The sequence below is a fragment of the Neoarius graeffei genome, chromosome 17, assembly GCF_027579695.1.
Source record: "Neoarius graeffei isolate fNeoGra1 chromosome 17, fNeoGra1.pri, whole genome shotgun sequence".
Lineage (NCBI taxonomy): Eukaryota > Metazoa > Chordata > Actinopteri > Siluriformes > Ariidae > Neoarius > Neoarius graeffei.
Window position 1 is genome coordinate 19,517,628 of NC_083585.1, and position 26,279 is coordinate 19,543,906.

At 41.8% G+C, this 26,279-nt stretch overlaps 1 protein-coding gene across 1 annotated transcript; it reads right to left on the reverse strand.

The window, feature by feature from the left end:
- On the reverse strand, window positions 1-26,262 carry dixdc1a (DIX domain containing 1a). Its single transcript, XM_060898044.1, has 15 exons — window positions 26,240-26,262; window positions 21,122-21,234; window positions 20,881-21,035; window positions 18,838-18,924; window positions 18,653-18,706; window positions 18,491-18,541; window positions 2,878-2,982; window positions 2,684-2,737; window positions 2,476-2,568; window positions 2,246-2,317; window positions 1,974-2,135; window positions 1,817-1,883; window positions 373-481; window positions 191-299; window positions 1-84 (listed from the first exon to the last, which is right to left on the reverse strand). Exons 1-15 carry the CDS (start codon window positions 26,260-26,262, stop codon window positions 1-3), a joined length of 1,338 nt encoding a protein of 445 aa, XP_060754027.1.
- Window positions 26,263-26,279: the final 17 nt, after the last annotated feature.

The following is a 26,279-nucleotide window of genomic DNA, read 5'->3' on the forward strand; positions in this document are numbered from 1 at the left end:
TTACCTGCCTTCACTATGGTCTTCTTCCACCCAGGCAACAATCTTTCCTTCCCATCCAGGTATTATAGCATCATCCTGGAACACCTGATTAACACAACGTAAACAGGGTTTCATTACACTGGACATTAATGTACTGACATTTTTAAAAACACTGACTCATAATCCATCATATGCTGAACTATATACTTGCCTCCTCTTTTACTGTTCCAAATTCAGGGTCCAGAGACTTGAAGTGATATCTAAAATTACTGTGTCTTCCAACAGCAGCCTTGAAATCCTGAAGTGTGACCTCCCCTAGCCTGAAAATAATCAATTTATTCAGAATATTGCACAGAATCTGAGAAGTGAAGAAGCTGAATATGTCTTCAATACCTTTTAGGGATGTTTACTAGAAAGGGTGTAAGAGAGCGGTCTGTGAAATAGAGTACTTTGGTTGAGGTTGAGGCACTGAGCACAGGACTACTGTGAGAGTGGGGGATTTCTGGAAAAAAAAAAAAGACGACCATCCATTCATCCGTTCATGATCAAATTTTAATTTGATTTTAGTTAATATGAGTATTCTTATTTATTTATTTATTTTTTACAGCAGCAGCTTTTCCAGGTGCAGGGTTTATACAAATGTGCAGGGTTATATTAATATGTGCTCATTCTAATACATTATCGTTTCTATAGCAACAACGTACACACTCCACATAAACACACAAAAACTTCTAATTGTTTCTATGGTGAAGTTTTCTGTGAGGAGACATTTATTTGGCACTTTTGGAAGAGTCTCCAGCATCAGTGCTTTGTAACAGCAAGACGTAAAGCTGTTCCTCAAGGTTTAAGCTTCCTTTAAGTCTCTTAAACATGACATGCTGCATCTTTTCATCTTATTAACTAATCTAGGAACTAGAAGGGCATATCTCCGCCAAGCCATGTATTAGAATATCCAGATGTTTACATGCATACCTGGATTTGTCTCATCTCATCTCATTATCTCTATCCGCTTTATCCTGTTCTACAGGGTCGCAGGCAAGCTGGAGCCTATCCCAGCTGACTACGGGCGAAAGGCGGGGTACACTCTGGACAAGTCGCCAGGTCATCACAGGGCTGACATAAAGACACAGACAACCATTCACATTCACACCTACGGTCAATTTAGAGTCACCAGTTAACCTAACCTGCATGTCTTTGGACTGTGGGGGAAACCGGAGCACCCGGAGGAAACCCACGCGGACACGGGGAGAACATGCAAACTCCACACAGAAAGGCCCTCGCCGGCCACGGGGCTCGAACCCGGACCTTCTTGCTGTGAGGCGACAGCGCTAACCACTACACCACCGTGCCGCCTACCTGGATTTGTATTAAATTAAAATCTAATCAGTTGTTCCTTTGCCCGTGGCCCACCTTTCATCAAAATTTCATCAAAATCTGTTCACTACTTTTTGAGTTACGTTGGGAACAGACAAACAAATAAACAAACAGAGGCGAAAACATAACCTGCTCCAACAAAGTTGACAGAGATTAAAAAAAGAGGCTGGTTGGATAATGACTGTTTACAACTACGACATCCGCTGTAAGAGATAAAAGGAGCTAATTTGTTTCATGGACAGTTCACAAAATATATCTAGAAATAAATACTATGATGTTTTATTCTTCAATAAATAAGATATTAGTGTTGGCAAGTTGCTGCAGTACAAGATGAATAAAATTATTGACTTTGCATCGGGTTGCATTACACTACCCCGATCATTGATTATTTTCCTAGAATGGTACCCTCATTGTAGTTTATTGATTAATTAAACTGTAATTTAGTGAGTTAAAAGTCCCTCACTTGAACTCGGTGGCCATGACTCTCGATCAGTGTGATTGGCTCTTCTCCCTGGTGATTTGTTCGAACCCTGCATTCATATAATGAGATTTTAATATATACACAAGTAATAAATGCTTTGGAATCAATGCAGTTTTTAGGTCGAGAACTACATGCTTGCCTTTCTGTCCTGCCTCTTCTTAGGGTCAGTGGAATGGAGACGGTCTATCAGGCTGGACACTCCTTGCTCCAGAGTGTCCAGTGTGTGGTGCTGAAGGTCATGACCACTGAAACTGTTCCTCAGACTGCGCAGAGCATCCCGCACCAGCTGCAGCTCATCACCCTGACATATATTCATGCAAATACCATGGGCAAATATTTGACCATGGGCAAAAAAAAATCCCAAGCACTCACTTACAGTTATGGTTAAAAACACTTCATGTTCTGACTTACCACTCCATGTGGAAATGGTGAAGACAACGTATCAATCGTATGGCTGTAGCCGTTGTTCTCACAACTAGACATCTAATCAACAAAACACTGAATTAGACACTGAGGGGAAAAGACTTGTGTTGAACCAGAACTACATTCTACTGTATGCCAAGAGACTTCAGTCAAGTCCAGTTGCAGAATAATGCAATAAAATTATGAGCATTGTATTTTATATTAGCTCTATACTTTACCCTGTGATGATTACTCTCATTGAGTTTGCACACTGACTCCTCCAGTTTAGACTGATGCTGCTGAAGTTGTCTATCTTTCTGTGCAATTTCTTTCTACAAGAGAAAGAAACATTTTATTTTTATTTCAATCAACCTACAAGAGACTTCGATTTAATTAAATCACGACTGTAGCTATAAAATTGTTTCGGTAACAAGGGACATCACCTACTTTGTATTCACTCAGCAATCTGTCTCTATCACTCAACTTCTTTTGTAGTTCCATCTGGAAGCACAAGCTGTTTATGTAAATAGTTCATCATACTGCATAAATACATCCATGTCCCCATATTTGTATGACACTATACTGAGCTTAAAGCATTTTACTACAGTAAACGTACTTTAATTTTTAGATTTCATACTCACATTCTGCCCTGCAAGCTCGTCCTTGTCCATGCTGGATCGGAGTAATTCCTGTTTAAGCTGTAGTACTGAGTCTTCCTGTACTGACATGCGGTACTGCAAGGTATCCTGGAGTGACAGGGGAAGAACATAGGCATAGCCTGAAGGCCTGACTCCATTTGATTCAGCCAAACTTTCTGAAGTTCAAAATTGCTGAAGAACATTTGAACCAACTAGTCCATAAACTGTTTGCGTATTTGTTACTACCTCAATAAAGCAACATTGACATTGAAATCAATGTGTCAGCATGTTTATCAATCTTATCTCCAACTGCTACATGTTTAGCATACTGTATGGGTGATTACCACAGAAAAAATTCCTAGGAAATGTAAAAAAAAAAAAAACCTGGAGGGGTCAATTATTGGCACAGAGAGTAAATGTTTTCAAGATTCAAGAAAGCTTTATTGTCAGTACATCCACATACAAGTATACAGTGCATTGAAATACCATTTCCCATGGTGCATTTATAAAGAAATAAAAGGAAAAAAAAGATTACAAAACAAGGTATAGAAATTTATATATATATATATATATATATATATATATATATATATATATATATATATATACTCAACAAAAATAAAAACTTTACACTCGTTTCAAAGTCAATAATTTGAACATTTTGGAAAATAGGTTTGAAATAACGATTGTATTCAATTATCTTGTCATTAAAGATGCTATAGCATACAGATCATGTTTGTCATGGAATCGGTTCCACCGGAAATGCGACAACAATGTCCATGATCAAAAACTGTGAGTCACAACTTAATGAAATCATGTCAATATCGGGTGTGTCCTCCATGGGCGTTCACAACTGCGATACAACGTCTCCTCATGGATTGGATGATGCGTCTGAACACAGCTTGGGGAATGCGCCGCCATATTTGTACCAACATGGCACCAAGCTCCTGCAAGTTCTGTGGAGGGTTCCTTACGGTCGGCTGTGGTGCCAGTTTGATGGAGACGTGTCTGGAGATTATGGATGGTCTGTCGACTGCATCCCATAACCCTCGCAACGTCAGTGACGGATGTTCCCGTATTCAGCATGCCAATGGCACGTTCACGCTGAATGTTTGACAGTCGTGGCATTGCAAATTAACGAATAATTAACCATAAAACCTTGTTTTTCTGAGATGACACTCTACTCTGCTACCGTGAGATCAATTGCACGTGTATCAATAGGTCACGTCACTTGTGTCACGTGGAAACGTGATTTTAGCGTGCAGTGCTCTTGCACGTGCTACGTAGGCCCAACCAGTAGAATGAATGTGTGATGTAATGCCCTTGACAATGCATTTAACCATAATCACAACAAGAACTCTTTCAAGAAAAGTTTCTAAACACTATTTGAAAAATAATGAGTGTCAAGTTTTTATTTTTGCTGAGTATATATATATATATATATATATATATATATATATATATATATAGTGCTCAACGTAGATGAGTACACCCCCTTTGAAAAGAAACATTTTAAACAATATCTCAGTGAACACAAACAATTTCCAAAAATTGTTGACAAGACAAAGTTTAATATAACATTTGTTTAACTTATAACGTGAAAGTAAGGTTAATAATATAACTTAGATTGCACATTTTTCAGTTTTACTCAAATTAGGGTGGTGCAAAAATGAGTACACCCCACAACAAAAACTACTACATCTAGTACTTTGTATAGCCTCCATGACTTTTAATGACAGCACCAAGTCTTCTAGGCATGGAATGAACAAGTTGGTGACATTTTGCAACATCAATCTTTTTCCATTCTTCAACAATGACCTCTTTTAGTGACTGGATGCTGGATGGAGAGTGATGCTCAACTTGTCTCTTCAGAATTCCCCATAGGTGTTTGATTGGGTTCAGATCAGGAGACATACTTGGCCACTGAATCACTTTCACCCTGTTCTTCAGAAATCCAACAGTGGCCTTAGATGTGTGTTTAGTCATGTTGGAAAAGTGCACGACGACCAAGGGCATGGAGTGATGGTAGCATCTTCTCTTTCAGTATAGAACAATACATCTGTGAATTCATGATGCCATCAATGAAATGCAGCTCCCCGACACCAGCAGCACTCATGCAGCCCCACATAAGGACACTGCCACCACCATGTTTCACTGTAGGCACCATGCATTTTTCTTTGTATTCCTCACCTTTGCGATGCCATACAGTTTTGAAGCCACCAGTTCCAAAAACATTTATCTTGGTCTCATCACTCCAGAGTATAGAGTCCCAGTAGTCTTCATCTTTGTCAGCATGGGCCCTGGCAAACTCTAGGTGAGCTTTTTTGTGCCTGGGCTTTAGGAGAGGCTTCTTTCGTGGACAGCATCCATGCATGCCATTCCTCTGCAGAGTACGCTGTATTGTGTCACGGGAAATAGTCACCCCAGTTTGGCTTTCTACTTCTTTAGATAACTGCAGTGAACTTGCATGCCGATTTTCTTCAACCCTTCTCATCAGAAAACACTCCTGTCGAGGTGTAAACTTCCGTGGACGACCTGGACGTCTCTGTGAGATGGTTGCAGTTCCATCTTTCTTAAATTTTTGTACCACTTTTGCTACAGTATTCTGACTGATAAGTAAACCTTTGCTGATCTTCTTGTAGCCTTCACCTTTGTGGTGTAAAGAAATTATTTTCTTTGGGGAATTCTGAAGAGACAAGTTGAGCATCACTCTCCATCCAGCATCCAGTCACTAAAAGAGGTCATTGTTGAAGAATGGAAAAAGATTGATGTTGCAAAATGTCGCCAACTTGTTCATTCCATGCCTAGAAGACTTGGTGCTGTCATTAAAAATCATGGAGGCCATACAAAGTACTAGATGTAGTAGTTTTTGTTGTGGGGTGTACTCATTTTTGCACCACCCTAATTTGAGTAAAACTGAAAAATGTGTAATCTAAGTTATATTATTAACCTTACTTTCATGTTATAAGTTAAACAGATGTTATATTAAACTTTGTCTTGTCAACAATTTTTGGAAATTGTTTGTGTTCATTGAGATATTGTTTAAAATGTTACTTTTCAAAGGGGGTGTACTCATTTATGCTGAGCACTGTATATATATTATTTTTTAATTTTATATATATATATATATATATATATATATATATATATATATATACATACATAGTGAGAGTAAAAAGTATTTGATCCCTTGCTGATTTTGTTGGTTTGCCCACTAATAAAGACATGATCATTCTATACTTTTAATGGTAGATGTATTCTAACATGGAGAGACAGAATATCAAAATGAAAATCCAGAAAATAACTTTAAAGAATATATTTTAATTGATTTGTATTTCATTGAGGGAAATAAGTATTTGATCCCCCTAGCCAAAAGCACTTAATACTTGGTGGCAAAGCCTTTGTTTGCAAGCACAGTGGACAGACGTTTGTTGTAGTTAACCACAAGGTTAGCACACATATCAGGGGGAATTTTGGCCCACTCTTCTTTGCAGATCCTCTCTAAATCATTAAGGTTGGTGGACTGTCGCTTGGCAACTCGGACCTTCAGCTCCCTCCATAGATTTTCAATTGGATTGAGGTCCGGAGACTGGCTGGGCCACTCCATGACCTTAATGTGGTTCTTCTTGAGCCACTCCTTTGTTGCCTTTGCTGTATGCTTCGGGTCGTTGTCATGTTGGAAGACCCAACCACGGCCCATTTTCAACTTCCTGGCAGAGGGGAGGAGGTTGTCCCTCAGGACTGCACAGTACATGGCTCCATCCATCTTCCCACTGATGCGGTGAAGTAGCCCTGTGCCCTTGGCAGAGAAACACCCCCAAAACATAATGCTTCCACCTCCATGCTTGACGGTGGGCACAGTGTTCCTGGGGTCATAGGCAACATTTTTCTTCCTCCACACATGACGAGTAGAGTTTAGGCCAAATAGTTCAATTTTGGTCTCGTCTGACCACAGAACCTTCTCCCAATCACTTTGTACATCTTTGAGGTGATCATTGGCATACTTTAGGCAGGCCTCCACATGTGCCTTCTTAAGCAGGGGTACCTTTCGGGCACTGCAGGATTTTAATCCATTGCGGCGCAAAGTGTTGCCAATTGTTTTCCTGGTGACTGTGGTCCCAGCTGCCTTGAGGTCATTCACTAACTCCCGCTGTGTGGTTGCAGGCCGATTTCTCACAGTTCTCATGATCATTGCCACCCCACGAGGTGAAATCTTCTGTGGAGCACCAGACCGAGGTCTATTGATGGTTATGTTATACTTCTTAAATTTTCTCACAATTGCACCAATGGTTGTTACTTTAATACCCAGCATCTTGCTAATGTTTTTATAGCCCATTCCAGATTTGTGCAGGTCAACAATCCTGTCTCTGAGGTCCTGAGAGAGTTCTTTGGTCTTACCCATGTTGGAGAGTTTGGAATCTGTCTGATTCTGTGAACAGGTGTCTTTCATACAGGTGATTAGTTAGAAAAGGTGTCTTCAATTCAGGTAAAAAGTTGATTGGGAGTGTCTAACTGGTCTGTGAAAGCCAGAACTCCTAATGCATACTAGGGGATCAAATACTTATTTCCCTCAATGAAATACAAATCAATTAATATATATATTCTCTAAAGTTATTTTCTGGATTTTCTTTTTGATATTCTGTCACTCCATGTTAGAATACATCTACCATTAAAAGTATAGAATGATCATGTCTTTATTAGTGGGCAAACCAACAAAATCAGCAAGGGATCAAATACTTTTTACTCTCACTGTATATATATATATATATATATATATATATATATATATATCTCAGCACGGTCGTTGAGTGGTTAGCACTGTCACCTCACAGTAAGAAGGTTCTGGGTTCAAGCCCAGTAGCCAACGGAGGCCTTTCTATGTGGTTTGCAAGTTCTCCACATGGTCTGTGTGGGTTTCCTCCAGGTGCTCCGGTTTCTCCCACAGTTCAAAGACAGGTTCAGGTCACGTTAACATGGGGCAGCCTTGGGCTGAAGTGCCCTTGAGCAAGGCACATAACTCCCAACTGCTCCCCGGGCTACCCTACTGCTCTGGGTATGTGTGCGTGCTCATTGCTCACATGTGTGTGCATGTGCATGTGTGTTTTCACTGCTTCAGATGGATTAAATGCAGAGCTTAAGTCTGCGTGTGATAAATAAAGTTGTTGTTGTTCTTCTTCTTCTATCTAAACATATAGATAAGTACAATAAACATAAATAAGACAAAGACAGGTACAAAATGACATTGTACATTTGTGTGCAAATGGTCATTTTAGTGCAAAAATACAAGAGACTGCAGTTCAGTATGAAGAGTTCAAGTTTTACCAGAGGCGGCACAGTAGTGTAGTGGTTAGCACGGTCACCTCACAGCAAGAAGGTTCTGGGTTCGAGCCCAGCGGCCGACGGGGGCCTTTCTGTGTGGAGTTTGCATGTTCTCCCCATGTCTGCGTGGGTTTCCTCCGGGTGCTCCAGTTTCCCCCACAGATCAAAGACATGCAAGTTAGGTTAACTGGTGGCTCTAAATTGACCGCAGGTGTGAATGGTTGTTTGTCTCTATGTGTCAACCCTGTGATGACTTGGCGACTTGTCTAGGGTGTACCCCGCCTCTCGCCCATAGTCAGCTGGGATAGGCTCCAGCTTGCCCGTGACCCTGCATTGGGTAAGCAGTTACAGATAATGGATGGATGGAAGTTTTAACAGGATATCAACAACAAGACAAAGGCAGGTGCATTGTGCATGTGTGTGCAAATGGGCAGTGTAGTGCAACTGGATGAGAAACTGTGGTTTCAGTTTGAACTGTTTGACTGTCAGTTCTTCAGGGGTAACAGTGAGTTGAGGACTCTGACTGCCTAGGAGAAGAAGCTGTTGCAGTGTCTGGCAGTGACAGTTTGGATGCTTTGGTACCTTCTGCCAGACAGCAGGAGGAAGAACAGTGCATGTGATGGCTGGGACTTGTCCTACACTATGGTACTGGCACGGCGGATGATGTGCTTCTTATAGAGTTGGGAGATGGGTGAGAGAGGGACCCCAATAAGCCTCCCTGCTGTCCTCACTATCCGCTGCAGGGACTTTTGTTCAGTGATGTTGTGGTTCCCAAACCAGACAGTGATGTAACAGCAGAGAACACTCTCAATGATCCCTTGGTAGAAGGATGTGAAGATGGGAGGAGAGAGGCTGGCCTTCTTCAGCTTTTGCAGAAAGTATTGAGCTTTCTTGATGATGGTGGTGTTCAGGTTCCAGGAGAGGTTGTTTTCCATGTGCACTCCCAGGAACTTTACACTGCTAACTGTTTCAACAGTGGAGTCATTGATATGCAGTGGGGAGTGAGCAGCAGGATTCATTCTGAAGTCAATAACTATCCCTTTAGTCTTCGACATTAAGAGTCAGGTTATTGTCTTGACATCATTCCAGGAGGTGTTTGACCTCTGCTCTGTATACAGACTCATCATTGTTACTGATGAGAGTCACTACTGTTGTGTTGTCTTCAAACTTGATGTAAGGAGAGTAAACAGCAGTGGGCTGAGCACACAGCCCTGAGGGGTGTCTGTGCTCAGTCTGAGGACCCTGGAAGTGTTGTGTCCTATGGAAACTGAGTGGGGCTTATCAGTCAGGAAGTCCAGGATACAAGTACAGAGAGAGGTGTTCATGCCCAGCAGGTCCAACTTCTGTACCAGCTTCTGTGGGATGATTGTGTTGAATGCTGAACTGAAGTCAGTAAACAGCATTCTTACATAACTATCCTTTTTGTCCAGGTGTGAGAGGGTCAGATAGAGGGCAGTTGAAGTGGTGTAGTCTATGGTGCGGTTTTGGTGGTAACCAAACTGTAGGTGGTCTCCTGTGGCAGTTCTGCTTTCATGTGCCTCAATACCATCCTCTCGAAGCACTTCATGATGAATGAGTGCTGCAGGCCGGTAGTCATTGAGAAAAGACATGGTAGTCTTCTTTGGCACCGGGATGATTTTGGTTGTTTTGAGGCATGCAGGTACCACAGCTGTGCTCCGGGCAAGGCAAGGCAAGTTTATTTATATAGGACATTTCATACACAATGGCAGTTCAATGTGCTTTACAGAAGTAAAAACAAAACAGTAAACAATAGAGAATAAAATTACATAAAATAATTTTATTTTTATTCTAATATATAATATTAAAATAATTAAACAATTAATTAAAATAATTAAAAGAAAATAATAAGAATTAAACAATAGTAGAAATAAAATAATAAAATGAAGTAGTAGTTCAAATAGGAGGAGAAAAAGAAAAAAAAGAAACCAGCAGAATAAAAGAGAATAAAGTTAAAGTAAATTTGAAACATGCACAGAAAGTAAAAATTATAAAAAATGTAAAGACAATATTAATTATTTAACAGAAAGCATCTGAAAACAGCTTGGTCTTTAACCTAGATTTGAAGCTGCCAACAGCAGGAGCATTTTTAATGTCCTCTGGCAGTTGGTTCCATAGCTGTACTGCATAGTAGCTAAAAGCTGCTTCACCATACTTTGTTTTAACAACTGGTTTTAATAGTAAATTTTTCTGTTTCGATCTGGTAGATCTGATTGGGTTAGGCCGCTGCAACATATCAGAGAGGTAATTGGGCCCTGTACCATTTAGAGATTTGTACACCAGCAGCAATGTTTTAAAGTCAATTCTGTAGCTTACTGGAAGCCAGTGAAGGGACCTTAGAATTGGAGTAATGTGCTCTGTTCTTTTTGTTCGTGTGAGAACCCTAGCCGCTGCATTTTGAACCAGCTGAAGTTGTTTGATGGTCTTTTTTGGCAGGCCTGTGAAAAGACCATTACAGTAATCAACCCTACTAGAGATGAAGGCATGTATTAGTTTTTCCAGATCATTTTTTGACATAAGTTCTCTTAGTTTGGAAATGTTTTTTAGGTGATAAAATGCCGTTTTAGTGATTGCTTTCATGTGACTGTCAAAGTTTAGCTCGCTGTCAATGAAAACACCAAGATTTTTAACCATTTCTTTAGTTTTAATCCCTTTTGTGTCAAGAATAGTGGTAATCCTGAGTCTTTCATCTTTTTTTCCAAATAGAATTACTTCTGTTTTATCTGTGTTCAGCTGAAGAAAATTTTGTGACATCCAGCTGTTGATTTGATTGATACACTGGTAGAGACATTCAAGGGGGGCATAATCATTAGGTGATAGAGCAAAATAAATTTGGGTGTCATCTGCATAGCAGTGATACAAAATTGAATTGTTATTGATAATTTGCCCAAGTGGGAGCATATAAAGGTTGAAAAGTAATGGCCCAAGAATCGACCCCTGGGGGACACCACAGGTCAAGGACATTGACGTTGAGGAACAATTTCCCATGGTAACAAAGAAGCTTCTATCTTTTAAGTATGAATTTAACCAATTGATAATTTACCAGTCAATCCAACCCAGTGTTCAAGTCGATATAGCAGTATGTTGTGATCAACAGTATCAAAAGCTGCACTGAGGTCCAGTAATACCAGGACCGATGTTTTGCCTGCATCAGTATTAAGACGTAGGTCATTTATAACTTTAATCAGTGCTGTTTCAGTGCTATGATTGGCACGAAATCCTGACTGAAAATTATCAAAACAGCTGTTTGATATCAAGAAGGCAGTTAATTGATTGAAGACAATTTTTTCAAGGATTTTCCCGATGAATGGTAAATTTGATATTGGCCTGTAGTTATTTAATACTGAAGGATCCAGATTATTTTTTTTTTAAGTAGGGGCTTTACAACGGCTTTTTTTTTTTTTAGGGACACAGGAACAACGCCAGTCTTCAGGGATGTATTTATAATTTGAAGCACATCTGTAATTATAAGATGAAGAACAGACTTAAAAAAGTTGGTGGGCAGAATGTCCAATTCAGATGTTGAGGAACTGAGATTTTGTACAGTTTTTTCAAGAGTCTCATAATCAATTAAACAAAATTCTGACATTGTGTTGAAGGTATCTGTGTCATTGGTGATTGCAGTTCTTAAATTTTTTGCAACTGAGATATATTATGAGGAATATTCTGCCGTATTTTATCAATTTTACCTTTGAAAAAGGATGCAAACTCATTGCATTTATTAACTGAGAGAAGTTCAGGTGCTAATTGTGGTGGGGGATTAGTTAGCTTCTCTACTGCTGAAAATAGCACCCGGGCATTGTTCATATTCCTGTTGATGATGTTGGAGAAGAAAGACTGTCTTGCTTTACGAATTTCATAATTATAATTACAAAGCATCTCTTTATGGATTTGGTAATGGATGTGAAGTTTAGATTTACACCATTTTCTTTCAGTCTTTCTACATTCTCTCTTTAGCAGTTTAACAGCCGGGTACTGCTTCCATGGTGCTTTCTGCTTATCATTGACTCTTGATTTTGAATGGAGCAATATCATCCATAATTTGGGTCATATTCAAATTAAAAATTTCCAGTAAATCATCTACAGAGTCTGACATTTTGGTTGAGTTCTGAGAGAGAGCTTGCTCAAAGAGAGCACATGTGTTGTCTTTTATGACTCTCCTACCTATAGTCATTGAGCTGTTCTGAATGTGAGGAGACATAGAAACATCAAAGAAAACACAGAAATGATTGGATAAGGCCAGGTCAACAACAGTAGTAGAAACAGTAAGACCCTTTGTGATGACAAGGTCAAGAGTATGACCACGAGAGTGGGTCGGCCCCTGTACATGTTGTACTAGGTTGAAGTTGTCAATAATTGCAAGTTCAGGGGTGTGTTAAAGATCTTTGTGAAGATGTCTGCAAGCTGATCAACACATTCCCCAAGCACCCGGCCAGGTATGTTGTCAGGGCCCACTGCTTTTTGTGGATTCACTCTGTGAAGAGTCTTCCTGACATCAACAGCAGAAAGACAGAATACCTGGTCATTGGGGGAGGGGGTCGTGTTTCTTGCTGGTTCCCTGTTTTGTGACACAAAACATGCAAAAAAGTCATTCAGGACATCTGGCAGGGAGGGCTCACTGCTGCAGGCCTGACGTGTTGGCTTGTAGTCCGTGATGGCTTGAATGCCTTGCCACATGCACCAAGTGTCCTTTGAGTCCATGAAGTGACTGTTGAACTTCTCTGCACATGTTCGCTTTGCCTCTTTGATGGCCCATGACAGTTTGACTCTAGCTGTAGTGTAAGCCTGTCTGTCTTTGGACTTGAAGACAGAATCCCTGATTTTCATCAGGGTGCATAGCTCTGCAGAGAACCAGTGTTTTTGGTTTGCACAGGAGATAACAGTTTTGGAAAAAGTGACATCCTTAATGCACTTGCTGATGTAAGCAGTCAGTAAAGTTGTGTACTCCTCCAAGTCCACTGCATGTTCATAGGGTGGGAGCAAAGGACTGGAAACCAGAGGTTTAAGCTGTGATACATCAAAGGTGGGGTGAACACAACGCATGGTGAGTGGTAATGCCGGTCTAATGGAGTATGGGTTGATTACCTTCTTGATGAGGAAAGGTCCAAGGAACCTGGGTGCCAGCTTGTGAGAGACAGCCATAAGTAGCAGGTGGCATGTGGAGAGCATAACTTGTTGACCCACTCGGTAGGTGGGTGCCTTGGAGCGACGTTTGTTGGCCTGCTTCTTGGATGCGAGTGCGGAGCGAATGAGTCTTCTCCGGGCCAATGCCCATGTTCTCCTGCAGCAGTGTATAAAGGCCTGGGCTGACGGTACAGCGACCTCCTCCTCCTGGCTGGGTAGCAGTGGTGGTTGGTACCCTAGTGAGCACTGGAACAGAGAGAGGTCTGTGGCAGAGGAAGGGAGAGTGTTATGTGCATATTCGATCCAAAGTACATACTTGCTCCAAGAACTGGCATCCCTGGACGCCATGTACCTGAGTGCAACCTCCAGAGCCTGATTAGCCCATTCTGCCTGGCTGTTGGTCTGTGGGTGGAAGCCTGAGGAGAGACTACAGGTGGCCCCGATGAGTTTGTAGAAGGCTCTCCAGAACTGTGCAGTGAACTGAGGACCCCGGTCAGAAACCATGTCGGTAGGCAGACCATGTAGGCGGAAAACATGGTGGACGAGTAGTTCTGCGGTCTCTTTGGCTGAGGGGAGCTTGGGCAGAGGAATGAAATGGACGGTCTTAGAAAAACGATTAATGACAATGAGGATGCATGTATTGCCACCTGAGTTGGGGAGTCCTGTAATGAAGTCCAGGGTGATGTGAGACCAAGGTCGATGCGGAGTAGGAAGGGGTCTTAGTAAGCCAGCAGGGGGCCAATTAGCTGTCTTGTTCCGGGAGCATGTGTCGCAGGCTGCCACAAACTCCTGGACGTCCTCCTTGATGGATGGCCACCAAAAGCGCTGCTGGATGAGAGCCAGGGTTCGGGCGGCTCCCGGATGACAGGCCAGCTTTGAACCGTGACCCCACTGCAGCACCTGAGTTCGCACATGACAGGGAACAAACCGATGGTTATGAGGAATATTGTTGGAGTTACCTTCACCGTGTTCCTGCTCCAGGGCCTTCTGCACGAGCGTCTCAACTTCTAGAATAGCGGCTCCCACCAGGCAGCGTGGAGGAAGGATAGTCTCGGGTGGCTTGGACTCCTCTTGGTGGGAAGAGAACATCCTGGACAGGGCATCGGGTTTGCCATTCTTGGAACCTGGGCAGTAGGAGAGCGTAAAGTTGAATCAGGAGAAGAAGAGAGACCAACAGGCTTGATGAAAGTTGAGACATTTGGCAGACTTGAGGTACTCCAGGTTTTTATGGTTGGTCCAGACTAGGAACGGGAGGTCAGGCCCCTCGAGCCAGTGCCTCCACTCCTCCAAGACTAGTTTCACGGCCAGTAGTTCTCAGTTGCCGATGTCGTAGTTTCGTTTGGCTGAGGATAGCCGGCAGGAGAAGGAGCATAGGTGGACCTTGTTGTTGTTGGCCCTCTGGGATAGGATGGCTCCAACCCCTGACTTGGAGGCATCGACCTTGACAATAAACTGCTTGGTAGAATCGGGTATGGTGAGAATGGGTGCTATGGTAAACCTGTGCTTGAGACAGACGGAAAAGGCTTTCTCTGCTTCCTCTCCCCACTTGAACTTGGTCTTGGTTGAGGTCAGGGCTGAGAGAGGTCCGGCCACTGTGCTGAAGTTGTCGATGAAACGCCTGTAAAAGTTGGCGAACCCCAGGAAGCACTGGAGCTCTCATCTCAAAGATGGGGTGGGCCAGTCAGCGACTGCCTCCAGCTTGAGGGGGTCCATCTGGATCTTGGCTGATGAAATGATGAACCCCAGGAACGAGACAGCGCCTTGGTGGAACTTGCTCTTCTCTGCCTTAACGAACAGCTTATTCTCCAGCAGGTGTTGAAGAACCTGCCGGACATGACCCCAATGTTCCTCCAGGGAGCGAGAGAAAATCAAGATATTGTCCAGGTAAACAAAGACAAAGATGTTAAGAAAGTCCCTCAAGACATCATTAACCAACGCCTGGAATGCTGCGGGCATGTTAGTCAGGCCGAAAGGGAATATGAGGTACTCATAGTGGCCTGTGGTGGTGTTGAAGGCCGTCTTCCACTCGTTCCCTTCCCTGATCCTAACTAGGTGATAGGTGTTGCGCAAGTCCAGTTTAGTGAACACCTTAGCTCCCTGGAGTAGTTTGAAGGCTGTAGTCATAAGCGGTAGTGGGTAGCGGTTCTTGACTGTGATGGTGTTGAGACCTCGATAGTCAATGCAGGGGCGGAGCAACTTGTCTTTCTTCTCCACGAAGAAGAATCCTGCCCCTGCTGGGGAGGAGGAAGGGCAGATGATCTCAGCTGCCAGAGACTCAGTGATGTATTTCTCCATGGCTTGTCTCTCAGCAGGGGAAAGAGAGTAGAGACGTCCCTTGGGTGGTGCTGTCCCTGGCAGGAGGTCGATACCACAGTCATAGGGCCTATGAGGGGGAAGGGACACTGCTTGGGTCTTACTGAAGACAGGCTTGAGGTCCAGATATTCCGGAGGCACATAAGAAAGGTCGGGAAACTCGCTGGCTGAGGGCTGAGGTGGTTTGGCGGGAGGTAGAGCAGAGTTCAGGCAGGAGGCCAGGCAGGAAGGACTCCAGCCTAAGATGGTGTGGTCAGTCCAGTTTAAGTGGGGGTTGTGCTGCATCAACCAGGGTAATCCAAGAATAACAGGAATGTGAGGGTTGTTCATGACGTGAAGTTGTATAGTTTGAGTGATTGCCTGAAATCCTTAGGGTGAGCAGGGTGGTGAGGTGAGTGATGGTGGTCAAGCCAGTGCCATTGAGTGTCAGGATGGTGAGAGGGACCTCAAGGGCGAGTAATGGGATTCTGAGATCCTTGGCAGTGGCGGAACAGATCAGGTTCCTGTCCGCCCCGGAGTCGACAAGCACCTGAAGATGGTGATGCTGATTGAGAGTGATGACGGGGAGCAACGGTTGGTTGGCAGGGGACTGGTTCCGAGCATTGCCCACCAGGGCCCCTCAATTCACTGGTGGGCTCGTCCTTTTAGCGGGCAGGCTCAGCAGATGTGTCCCTGCTGACCGCAGTAGAAACAAGCCCCCGTGCTTCATTGGTGCAGTCGTTCAAGGTCCATCAGGCTGGAGAGGTCCGACGGCAGTTCCCGTGAGACGAGTTCATCCTTGATGGCATCAGATAAGCCATGTAGGAACGCTTCGACCAGGGCACTCTTGTTCCAACCGCATGATGCTGCCAACATCCAGAACTCGATGGCATAATCTGAGGTAGATCGGGACCCCTGCCACAGCTCCATGAGCTCTCTTGCCGCCTCCCGGCCAGACAGAGAGCAGTAAAATGTTCGCCTCATTTCCTCAGAGAATTCCTTGAAGCTGGAACAACAGGGCGAGTCGGTGTCCCAGACCGCCATCCCCCATTCCCTGGCCTTGCCAGTGAGGAGCGTGATGGTATAGGCTACCCGGGAGCATTCTGTGGGGAAACCCAGAGGTTGAAGCTCCAGGATCAGCGAACACTGTGACAAAAAAGATCTGCAGGTACCTGGTTCTCCACTGTCGGGCTGAGGCAAAGGGAGTCTGGGTTCGTGGACAGCAGCGGTGGCGGGAGGTGAAGAAAGAGATGGCCGGGCAGGGGTAGACATGGCTTGGGAGTGCTGGAGTTGTGTGGCTAGGAGGTTGAGTGAGTCGGACAGGGTGGCCAAGTTCTGAGTGATCTGCCTGAGTTCCTGTTGGTGGGTCCCGAGGAGAGCTCCTGCTGCATAGCCGTTCTCGGATGGTTAAGTTCCGCTGGATCCATGTTGGCCAGAACGTACTGTTAAGAGTGGTGAGATGAGGTGAGTTAGGATCCAATAGCAGAACACAAACCAGAAAATCCAATTAATAAAAAATGATTTAATTAAAGTCCAAAAAGAGTCAACGAACAAAAATAGCAAAAATAATCCAAACAACAACAAGGTAGATAAAGTTCTAATATGAAAAAAACATGAAAAATAGTTCTGACAAAAACTGGAGACAAAAAACGTAGTGCAAAAAACATGACAAACTGACAAAACGTGAGTGCAAAGAACTGTGGCTAAGACTAGGCAAAACAGAGAGCAAAAATCCAGGAAGCAAAAAATGCCACAGAGACAACGTGAGAAACAGACAAGACATTCTGGCAAAGTCCCCTTCTGAGAATGGCCTATTTATACACAGCAGAGCAGACCAGGAAGTGAATGCCGGCAAGATGGAAGTCCCGTCCCGGATCCGGATTGTGCTGAACTGGGAGATAGTAAATCTCCGGAGTGGAAGTCCGAGGTGGATCATGACACCGATAGAGTTCGCTCAGGGAATCGCTAGCTTTAGCATGAACACTAGATGGGATGTAAACAACAATGAGCTCTCTGGGAATATAAAAAAGTCTGCATCTAACTGCTAAAACCTCCACAAGTGCTGAACAGTGCACAGAGAGAGCCACCGCGTGTCTTAGCCGACAAGGAAGTGTTTCTGTCGGTGCGGAAAGTGGCTAACCCATCTAACTGGATCACTGAGTCAGTCATGCCTTCGTGCAGCCAAGTATCGGTGAAGATGAGAGCACAGCAGTGCCTTATCTCTTTTCAGGAGGTCAGAAGCAGTCTTAAACAGTCCAGTTTATTGTCTACAGAGCGCTGCGGAGAAGAGAAGGGTGTGCTGGCCAGCTCTGGTTAGTCTTGAGCTTAGCAAGGATCCCTGCTTACTTACCCTTCCTCGCACAACACTTTTGCCACACTTCCGGGTGGGCGTGGAACTTAGGTCATGCTGCAGCATGGCCACACGGAGGTCTTAGAATGCCGGTACAGCATAGGTTCTCCAGCTTGTCTCCATCTGGTGGTGTTTTATGGTGTTTTCCTACATTCAGAAGCTGTTGATGGTTGTAGATGTGTTTACCAGTCATTTCTACTAACATTTCAAAGTTAAATTCTGCAAGAAAAGTACAAAAATCGCACCATAATTTGAGACCCTGTGTGGCTGCTGTGACCTCATGCCACAGTGCTGTTGAATTATCAAATTTGATCATTAAAAAAACATCAACAAGAATTAAAAACAGGTTTACTCTTCTTTTCTCTGACATGGAAATGTGTTGAAATTCTTCTCTGTGGTAATCACATACACTACAGGTGTGGTTAGTAGAAAATAGGTTGAAAAATGTAATGGCCATTAACCATTCATAGATAATTAATTTAGAATACTTAGGCCTAAATTGTTCTGGTTTACCTTAACTGCCTGAAGATTGCGTGCCTCCTGCTTGTACCTCAACAACTCCCTCTGGAAGACACATATTATTAATCACCTTGGCCAAATGATCTTATATTAAACACCTTGGTCAATCTTCTCTGAATATACAGCTCAGGCATTTATCTGCTATTGAATACTCACCTTCAAATCCAAGGATTCTTCCATGCTCTGATCGAGGCGACTGCGAATTAATATCTGCACAAGGAAATAAAAAAATGAAACTGTAGTTATAATCTGTCTAAAAAGTGCATAAATTCTATGAAGTATTTCTCTATCACAGAACAATGAGATAATTAAAAACTACATTTTGCATGCAAATAAATTACCAGCTGCTGCTCAGCATTGATAGCAGTGTCTCCAAATACAGAAGCCATTTTCTCATCTTCGGGAAGTGACCCATGGAGCAGCAATGCCTGGATGAAGCAATAAACGCAAAGGTTATACATAAGATATTAACCAGACCCTGAAAGCTATGTAGGACCAATAAGGATGCCCCCCAAAAAAGTGTAAAATATTAGTCTTTAATTCATTTTTTTTAATCACTGTATGTTCAGGCATTGAGATTATACCCTGAAGAGGACCACTTGTGGGTAAATGGAGGTACTACACGGATAGAGGAATGTCATTGCTGTGTGACACTGGGGGAACGTTATCTTCTATAGCCAGTATGTGACTTTTTTGCACTTAGGAGAAGGTGATTGAAGGAAGCAAGCTGAAGAAGAGAAACCTAAAGGGATAACATCTGTATGCATTAAGCTTCAATAAAAACAATCTATATTTTCCTAGGTTGTGTGCCTGCCTGTATCTCTTTTCAAAAGATCATAAAAGACAGAAAATTCTTAAAAATCTGGCATTACAAACAAGATATGACTGTGCATACTTTTTCAACAGGAAACTGAAACTTATGCTTGGGTCACACTGTCTCGTATTTTGCCACGTAAGTGGTGTGTGGGTCAAGTGCCAAGAAATTAGGTGTATTTTGTCCATGTGACGTACACGGCGTATGTGTGGCATTACTGTGGCAAATCTGAGGTTTGTATTGGGTTCAAGGGATGTATCAAAGCTGCTACGTATGTGCTATGGATTTTTAAGTGCAGACATAAAAATACGCCACACCCTGGTGTACAAGGAGATCATGTTATGCATCCTTGAGTATTAGCTACATAAGCTGGCGATGCTGTGAAGTTCCTTTCTTACTGCCACGTATCCTGATACGCCGTATAAACGCAAGGCTGAAATGCCAATGTGTGACAAAAGCATTAGAGGTAAGTCACATGTCCTCCTCATTTCCCACTCTGAAACATTTTAAAGCTCTTAGGCCATATACAGTATATAAAAGAAACTGTAAAAATGATAGTAAATTCAAGTAAGGGATTACAAACAATTTAGGATGGATACACAATAAATTTCAATATACAGTACTGTGAATATTTATGGTTGCAGTTTTGGTGATTAATGTAATCTTCCATTTTTCCTCGTTTTTGCACACTTTCATTTACCTAATGAAATAAAGTTCTTACATTTATCATGTTGTAACTTTGAACGGCCTCTTTACAAGAATTACGTTCTGGCTGAGTAATTCAAATGCATGCACCGCATTGTACAATTTTTGTGAATCACCACAGCCGCACATTTGACACTACACACATAAATTAGAAAAGATAACGTCTCAGTGTCAGTTACTACCTCTAATAAACTAAGTAATATTTACAGTAATCACTGTTTTAGCATTCAATATTCAATATAAGATATTACTACCAGTGGATAAGAAAATTAATTATTTAATTTACCACTTCTAGTAGAAGTAATAGTTTTGTAAATTTTATTACACTACATTACACAAGTGGATTCTAAATGCCAAAACCAAAATCTGTGGAATAACTGTTGGAAAATTTTACAATACTGCAAATATATGGTCAAAAGTGTGTAGACACCTGGCCATAAGATTCATATGAGCATTTTGAACATCCCATTCCATGTTTAGTCACCTGCTTTGCTGTTATGGTATAATAATGTCCACTCTTTTGGAAGGGCTTTCCACGAGATTATGGTGCATAGCTGTAGGGATTTGTGCTCATTTATTCACAATTAGTAAGGTCAGACACTGATGTTGGGTGAGGAGGTCTGACACACAGTTGGTGTTCCAATTCATCCTGAAGGTGTTCAGTGGGGTTGAGGGCAGGCCACTCAAGTGCTTCCACTCCAACTTGGATACACCATGAATTATAGACATTGCTTTGTGCACAGGGGCATTGTCATGCTGGAACATGTTTCAGGAAGGCCCACATATGGGTGTGACACTCGGTTGTCTAAGTTTTGGTCATATAGTGTATGTTGTATGTATAAGTGTAAAAAAAAAAAAGACTGACTTGAAGCCTTGTCACCATCTTCCTAGTCTCCTGCATCTCCTTCTCCAGCTGCTCCTGCTGGACATAAAGCTGCTCCTCCCAGGAGCTCCCATCCCCTGTCCCAGTGATCTCTGGTCCTGGAGTTGGCTCACTGGATGACAGCTTTGCTGCATCTGCTAGAACAAGTGCAAAAGGAATAGTGGATGGTAGAGAAGTGGAAAAATAAACATTTTTTTTCTCACTTTACAGATCTTTATCTGACCATTCAGGCTTTGTGGTTGCTCTGTGTGGTTTCCCACAATCTCGCCCTGTTCTTCAGCCTGCCCGATGATGTACTCCTCTTTAGGCGTGTGTATAGGGCTGGATGAGCTGAGACTGTGGAGGTAAAACAAGCAGCAAGAGAACTTCTAAATTATTTATTTGAATAACATAATGTCAGAACATTTTTAACTGAAGCCTTTGAAGCTATGTTAAATGTTTTACTGAATATTAAATGATTGTTCTGTGCATTCTTAGTGCTGATCCTTCACAAAAATGTTCAAAGCATAAATTCCATTCTGCTTTCTAACCACTGATATATAATCCTGAAATATTTCACAGGAATGTGCACTCATAAACTTTCAGTAGATGTCAGTTGGGAAGCCCATTCAAGCTACTCCAAAATATACTGATCTTAAATGATGTCGTTATGTGCTGAAGGCTAAAGGGAGGAAATAATTTGTCTATAAAGAATTACTGTCTCATATTACTGCATGTCCAGTCAGTGATGTATACACATAAAAATAAGGAAGGAAATGTTAGTTATATGTTATTCCAGGCATTAAAATTTTAACCATAAAAAGTTGTTTAGGGTGATGTCATTACATAACTATACTAGTTATGCAACTATACAACTCTGTATAACTATACAACTATACTACACTATACTTCCTATATACACTATACTTCCTAAAGAAACCATTTGGTCTATAATTCTTGAACAATTTTTTGTACTTAGCATAATAAACTGATAAACCATTTTCTATTACAAAGACACTTCTCATCTCATAGTCCTCAGTTCTTTTCACAGTTGATTTGTGCAGTTGCTAACAGACTTCCAATTTTATTAGTTTTTTTTTCTAATAGAACAATTAACAAATTTAGGGCCACATGGCTCAAAATTTTCTGCTATTTTTGTCTGGTTCAACATGACCCAATTCAAGATACTACGTCATGCATCATGTGGTGGGCTTTCCCCATTTGTGCAAGGCATTTTAGGATACAAATTTGAAACAGGAGAGAAAATGGAGGACGTGAGTGTGCGAATGAAACGTGAAAGATCGACTACGGTAACGGAAAGCGAAAAGAAAAGACACTGTATTGCGAAGGAAAGGAAACGCAGGACCAAACTTATAAATATTGGTGATCAGTGGAGACGGTGGGATGATCAAAGGTAAACTTACGCATGTGCACATTTGCTTGACTGCACAAACCGGGCGATCTCACGTACATTATTTGCTATGGAATCCCCTCAAATTAGATTTGTTGCCAGTCACAGAATTGCCTGATATTTTGTGAGGTATTAGAGAAATACACATACATCATTATGACCAAGTTTCAGAGAGAACCAAATTTTATCGATTTTATTAAATTGAAAGGCTGTGTTCCTTTAAATTTAAGGTAATTTACTGAGCTTTTTGTGGTGCACGATAATTAATGACTGATAAAATACAGTGCCCGGCCAAAAAAGGTCACCATTTGGATTTAAATAAGCAAATACTTAAGAGCACTTGACTGGATAAATACTGCAGTGATTAATGTGTTTCAGCTAGCAACAATTCTTTTAACCCTAGCTGATGCAGTGAGGAGATTCTCATTTCTTAAACAAATGTCAGAAGACGTATCCTGTGCTCATGGACAAGATGTTACTGTGTTTCAGAAGGGTTAATTTATTGGCCTGCATAAAGCAAAGAAAACAACTAAGGAGATTGCTGAAATGACTGGAATTGGGTTAAAAACTGTCCAACACATTATTAAAACCTGGAAGGATGATAGTTGTGAACTGTTAACTTCACAGAAGAAATGTGGATGGAAAAAAAAATCTTGACTGACTATGATCAGAGATCACTTAAATGTTTAATGAAGTCGAATTGTAAAAACAAATTATAATAAATAAAAAAATTTGACAGTAGAATTCATGGCTATGTTTAATAGAGAGATTAAGAGCATTTCCACACTCACAATCTGATGAGAACTTCCAGGATTGGGACTGAACAGCTGTGTGGCCATAAGAAAACCACTGGTTAGTGAGACTAATCAGGAGAAAAGGCTTCAATTTGCTAGGGAGCATAAAGATTGAACTTTGGAGCAATGGACAAAGGTCATGTGGTCTGATGAGTCCAGATTTACCCTATTCCCGAGTGATGGGTGTGTCAGGGTAAGAAAGGAAGCTCATAAATCGATGCACCCATCATGCATAGTGTCCACTGTACAAGCCTCTGGAGGCAGTGTTATGATCTGTGGTTGCTTGGTCAGGTCAAGGCTCAGCAATGTTATGGGGCAATAAAATGAAGTGACCTGACTACCTGAATGTACTGAATGACAAGGTTATCACATTAATGGAGTTTTTCTTCCCTGATGGCACAGGTATAACATTAAAGCTCAGACTGTGAAAGAGCAGTTCAGGAAATATGAGGAATCATTTTCACACATGAATTGGCCACCACCAAGTCTCGACCTTAAAGCATATACGCAGAACCATGGCCTCACTTTTTGTTCATAAATGCCTTGAGATCTCAAGAATGGCATAGGAATAGTTTTAAGCATTAACAATAAATCTAATATAGTAATTTTACGATTAAAGTGATTCATATAGGTAGTGGTCTGAGTGAATGACCTTGACATCCGTGACGTCACAGCAGGAAGTCTATCGGTCTCATCGCCATTTCCACTATACTAAAACACAGAGCTGACTGCAACTCCGATCCTCCATTTTGAGCTAATTTATCGCCATGCCACGTAGATGTGTTGCTGGCGGGTGCAGCAACATGACAGAAGGTGGATTTACGTTGTATTCATGGTCCAAGAATGTTCAAACTGCAAAGATTTGGATGCGTTTTGTGAGAAGTTCATGGGCACATTGGGCGCCTACGAAGTGGTCTCTCCTCTGCTCTGCACATTTTACTGAGGACTTGTACGAAACCTCTGATCTGTTGAGGAGCATTGGCTATAAGCCCGTATTGAAAGAGGGTGCAGTCCCAACAATTAAAGAAAAATAAAACTACAAGAAAATGAAAGTAAGTTCAGTTGCACCAGTTCTCCCAGTGTGTGAGCCAAAGGTTGTTGGTAAAACCCAGGACAGTATAAGATTATTTAATTTGCTTCAGAATGTGATTGTCACAGTTCATCTGATTATTTAATTAGCTTTTTACATTTTATCAGTGAAAATGCATGCATGTACATGTATGTTGCATAAGTTATAACACCTATCCTGTTTTAATGAGAGTCAACCCACAATCAATGACGTCAAATCAGTCTTAGTTGAGCAAGTTGGTAACGGTATTTCTTACTTTCACCATAAATTTTTATTTATATGACTTTGGTCTAGGGCGGCACGGTGGTGTAGTGGTTAGCACTGTCGTCTCACAGCAAGAAGGTCCGGGTTTGAGCCCCGTGGCCGGCGAGGGCCTTTCTGTGCGGAGTTTGCATGTTCTCCCTGTGTTCGTGTGGGTTTCCTCTGGGTGCTCCGGTTTCCCCCACAGTCCAAAGACATGCAGGTTAGGTTAACTGGTGACTCTAAATTGACCGTAGGTGTGAGTGTGAATGGTTGCCTGTGTCTATGTGTCAGCCCTGTGATGACCTGGCGACTTGTCCAGGGTGTACCCTGCCTTTTGCCCATAGTCAGCTGGGATAGGCTCCAGCTTGCCTGCGACCCTGTAGAACAGGATAAAGCGGCTAGAGATAATGAGATGAGATGAGATGAGATGAGATGAGAATGAGACTTTGGTCTATAGCTGTCAAAGGCCTCGGCCTTAAAACCAGTTACCGCTGTGACGTCATGCACTCAGGGCTGGCTGGCTCAGCTCCAATGCCAACTTTGCGGTCAATTTTAACTCTCAAAAATATGTATTTTTTATTCCCATTTATGCAGCATACAAGAGTCAAGGATGGAGATACTATCCACTCAGAAATGTATTTAAAAATCAAGGTTCTGCATATATCCTTTAACCCCATTGAGAATCTTTGGGATACTGGAGAAGACTTTAAGCAATGGTTTGACTCTCCCATCCTCAACACAAGATCTTGGTAAAAAATTAATACAACTCTGGACCGAAATAAATGTTGTAACATTGTATAAGTTTATCAAAACAATGCCATGGCAAATGCATGCTGTAATCAAAGCTAAAGGTGGTCCAACCAAATAGTAGATTTTACGACTTTTTTTTTTGAAAGGGCAGTGTATTTGCTGCATAATTGCCCCAGCAATTGCCACATTCTTGTATTAATTCTGTTGAAAATAGACTGATCTATGAAATTATTACGCAACCAAACACAGAAAATTTATACAGACTCAGGTCAAAATTCAGTGCATGACTCAGAATAGATGAATGGATACCACTGACTATTCAAGACACAATGGTTTGTGGTTGCCAGGCAGTTTTATTTCAGCACCAACACCCATAGCTCAGGCTTACATGAAAACTGAAGCAACCAGATTAACCATAGTAAGAAGATAAATGAATGATGTGAAGCCTGTTTTATAATTGATTGATCCAAGAATACCCATTAGATGAAAACAAGATTATGATCCTGATGGATAATGATACACAAGATTATAACAATAACACTATCATGGTCAACATGAATTTATTATATTATGGAGATGGCACGATACCACTTTTTCTTTTCCAGTACCGATAATGAAACTTGGAGTATCAGCAAATATCAATACCCATCTGATATTTTTTTCTTTAAAACTACTAAGCTTTAAAATGTTACCTGAAGTGTTAAAAAATGGGGGGGGGGGGGGGGGGGGGGGAGTTATCACACACAAAAAAAATCACATATTACAAATATAATAAAGTCTAAATTATGCATAGAATAAAAATCAAACCTAAGAAAAGTACAGTTAAGTCCCTACATGTGTGAATATTTATTATTCCAAACCTAATTGCAATCTTTTCCATTTGTTATTGGATCAAATCAAATTCATTCTTTTTTCTCCGATATTTGAGCCACCATATTTTGCTGGTATTGGCCCAAATCCAATCCTGGGTATCAGACTGATGTCATCTCTAATTATAACAACAGAGTCGATTTTATTACTGTCTGAAAGGAAGATTGAGTGTGAGAGCAAGAAAAAGAACAGTCAAGAAATTAATGTGTTGAATTTCATTCATACCATTTCATCAGTTTGGCTCCCATGCTTTTAGCTGCTCTCC

Coding starts and splice junctions, on each gene's coding strand:
- dixdc1a (XM_060898044.1), bottom strand. CDS start 26,262: ATGGGAGCCAAACTGATGAAATG. Junction 2,983..18,490: donor GCAATCTTCAGGCAGTTAAG/GTAAACCAGAAC, acceptor CTGTCACTCCAG/GATACCTTGCAGTACCGCAT. Junction 2,569..2,683: donor GATTGCTGAGTGAATACAAA/GTAGGTGATGTC, acceptor TTTCTCTTGTAG/AAAGAAATTGCACAGAAAGA.